Genomic DNA, 3,419 nt, shown 5'->3' with positions numbered 1-3,419 from the left:
TGAATCCGGAGGAGAGGAAATCCGGAAACAAGTCTTAAAATATAACTTGTCTCTCTCTCCCTCTCTCTCTCCCTCTCTCTCTCCCCCTCTCTCTCTCTCACACACATACACACACACACACATATATATATATATATATATATATATATATATAGTGTGAAAATAAATGTGAACATGTTGGAATCCAACGGTGCAAAACAAAGCATACAGATCACCATACCTTATATATAGGGTCAAAATTTGACTAAAGAGACCAAAAGAACGGAGATTTTAGGGTTAGTTAGGCTTAAGATAAGCCTAGTACTTTTCTTTTTTATAAATTGTGTGGATAATGTTAGTATTGAATCATATTATCACACTCATTCCCAACACATCTACCAGATAGATAATATTAGCATATATAGGGTTCCCTAGGTCCAAATTAGCATGTCCATGCACACGAGCGCGCGCACACATAACCGTAACAGTATGAGATCATGTTTCACACACGTACGCTGATAGCTAGTTTCACTTTTGTTGGTGGAAATATGTACCGCCATCTTATTCATTTCTTTTATTTCCAGCTTTTGAGGACAGAGGGAGACGGAGTGCTTGCACAAACTCGCACACAGAATCGGTTGCCTCTATGTCAGTGGCACCGAGAGAGAGAGAGGGTGAGTTGTCACTGCCTTTTGTTTCATTCCTCCGTGGAATCTCCTCTAGATGGGCATTAAACTTTTATTGCTTTCATGCTGAAGAAAAACTGGACGAGCAAGCGCCTTCCAATGTACCGCTGCTTATCATGACACACCAAACAATGGACAACCACAAAATGAAACGAAAGAAATATATGCATAAAATAAAGCAAATGGGATTGGGGTGGTAGATGTTAGCTCTTTTGTCCTTTCTAAGAAGCCTTGAATGGAATCCCACAGGCTTTCAAAACCTTATTTTATATATGTATATAAAACACGCATACACACACAAGTTCAGAAGAGGGGTTGCCTAGAAAAAAATGAAATATGTAGGCCACTCAGGAGACCAGTTCAATTTAACAATTCACTGCCATATGACCCACATCCTTCAAATTCTAGTGTTTATAAACAAGGTGGTGCCGTTGCCCCTTCTCACCCTGCCCAGCTCGATCGCCCTTAAGTCTCTTTCTCTCTCTCTCTCTCTCTCTCTCCTGCAAACAGTCACAAAGACCAAATTAAGAAGATGACAGGCTTTGGCTCCCCCTGCGGCGCCTGCAAGTTCCTGAGGAGGAAGTGTGTGAAGGGCTGTGTCTTCGCGCCGTACTTCTGCCATGAGCAGGGGGCCACGCACTTCGCGGCCATCCACAAGGTGTTTGGTGCCAGCAACGCCTCGAAGCTCCTCATGCACATCCCCGTCTCCGACCGCCCCGAGGCGGCCGTCACCATCTCTTATGAAGCTCAAGCTCGGCTTCAGGATCCTATCTATGGCTGTGTGGCCCACATCTTTGCTTTGCAGCAGCAGGTAATTTGGCTTCTAGATTGCATCTCAACTCTCTTGATCAATTTCTTGCAATACCAATATACCATCATTATTCTTCAATGGAAATCAACTACTTCTCAATGCCCAAAGTTATACACTTATGAGAGGAGGAAAGTCATTGCACCTTAGATTTGATGCATGGACAATTATTTATCCAATATATATATGGTTATCTATTTGGTCTGTTGATAATTATGTCTATATACCACACCCTTTCTCTCCCTTTCGTCCATGACTGACAAGTTGGTGTTCGTATTTTGTGATGTAGGTTGCAAATTTACAAGCACAGCTAGTCAGTCTCAAGACACAGGTAGCCCAAGGGCTAGCCAGTAACACCATGTCAAACGCGTATCAAGATGGTCCCTGCAGTGCAGAATATTCGCAATTCTTCCACCCACAAGACTCGAATAGCATATACGGCCTCGAAGCCCTAAGAGTGGCTCAGTTGCTCTCAAATCCCAATCAAAACTCTGCAGCATTCTGCAGTGGAACAACATTAACGGAGAGCAACAACTCCATGGGGGACTTCTCCCCGAGCATGAATGATGAAATACAGTATAGTTACGACGACCCATCTCAGGGCACCATGGATTCTCTTCCGATGCAAGTGGACGCCAAGAAATTTCTATATCAAGAGATGGGCAATTGGGGAGAGCTTGAATCTTTCCCTGTTTCCTTCCTTCAAAATTCATGACGCAGTTCCCTACTCATGTGGTCACAAGCAGTACATGATTTTCATCTGAGTCTGCTGAAGTTGTTGAGACCACTGAATGGTCTGTTGGGGCTGGCTTTGAAAGAAAATTTTGATTCCCTCCATTCCACACAAGGAACTGTTTATCTATATTAAATGTGTTAACCCTAGAAAAATAAATGAATATTGGTACAAAATTTTGCACAGAAAAAGAAGTCTTATATCGAATATATCGCACCACATACTCGAGTCTCGTAAGATCTTTTCGTTGTTAACTTAATGTCAGAAAATTAACCTCTGCTTTCTCCAATTTGTTTTTCTGAACCACTAACAAATCACCCTTTTTGATCGACTTCATGGGGTTGATACCATCTAAAAAAAACTGTAGCTTCTAAGAATTAAACATTCTGTCGACTTGTAAAATACAATGGCAGAACGAACCATTCCCGTTCTATGCAGCCATCGAATATCCTTAATATATATCAGAATATGTGAAAAAACTTGGGCGTCTCAACCGTATTTAATTTCTCAAGTATGCAACGTTTTATGCACGTACCCCAGGGCAGGAAGAAACAATTCTTCAGCTTTTCACTGCCTCACCCGTATAACTTGTCCATACTTTTATGGCCGTTTCTTCGAGTTTATGGGAGTAATTGTTCAAGATTAAGTTCCTAAAAGAAAGAAGTCAATTCTGCTGTTCCTTCTTTGAGCTTGACTATCTTGATATGAAACTTGGCAGTAATTCGATTTGACCCATCATGCAGCTGGTGCGGATGAATGTCAGTCATTTCAACGTAGCTGCTTAGCTATAAACATAACTTCTGTACATATTCTTTTCTGGGTGGACTAGTAGATGAGAAAATTTTACTGCAACGAAATGTCATTTCATTGATTAGCAACGATCGAAGAGCTTCACTGAGTCAAGACATTTGAAAGGGAATATTGCCGTTAGTTGTGAAACTATTTCAGTTGTGGGGACATTGTCCCTCATCCTTTTTACCATTTAGGAGCAGAGGAACTTTTATTTATTTTCTTCCCTTTTGTTTTTTTTCTTACCTTTCTTTCATGTGGTTTCCTGGTGTACTGGATTTCCTTTCAAACTGAGATTGATGTGTGCATTTGTGTCTCATTTGTGTCTCACTTGCATGCAAACATGCAGGCTTTCTACTCAACGAAAGCCAAGGGTACAAAGCACTCGCAAAGCGAAGAGTTAGGGACAACTTTGAACTGCGTC

General features: G+C 41.4%; 1 protein-coding gene across 1 annotated transcript; it reads left to right on the top strand.

Moving 5' to 3' along the window:
- The first annotated feature begins 1,170 nt into the window (after positions 1-1,170).
- LOC116265815 (LOB domain-containing protein 29-like) lies at positions 1,171-2,188 on the top strand. The gene is made up of 2 exons (XM_031646759.2): positions 1,171-1,476; positions 1,763-2,188. Exons 1-2 carry the CDS (start codon positions 1,198-1,200, stop codon positions 2,186-2,188), a joined length of 705 nt encoding a protein of 234 aa, XP_031502619.1. The 5' UTR covers positions 1,171-1,197.
- The last annotated feature ends 1,231 nt before the right edge of the window (positions 2,189-3,419 follow it).

This window comes from Nymphaea colorata, chromosome 12 (genome assembly GCF_008831285.2).
Source record: "Nymphaea colorata isolate Beijing-Zhang1983 chromosome 12, ASM883128v2, whole genome shotgun sequence".
Taxonomy (NCBI): Eukaryota; Viridiplantae; Streptophyta; class Magnoliopsida; order Nymphaeales; family Nymphaeaceae; genus Nymphaea; species Nymphaea colorata.
Note: the sequence above shows the minus strand (reverse complement) of the source record. Positions and strands in the feature narration are given on the sequence as shown.

What these genes read in the sequence shown, in the direction of transcription:
- LOC116265815 (XM_031646759.2), top strand. Translation starts at nt 1,198, where the DNA reads ATGACAGGCTTTGGCTCCCCCTGCGGCGCCTGCAAGTTCCTGAGGAGG. An exon ending in TCTTTGCTTTGCAGCAGCAG is followed by an intron (nt 1,477 to 1,762) that starts GTAATTTGGCTT and finishes TTTGTGATGTAG; the next exon opens with GTTGCAAATTTACAAGCACA.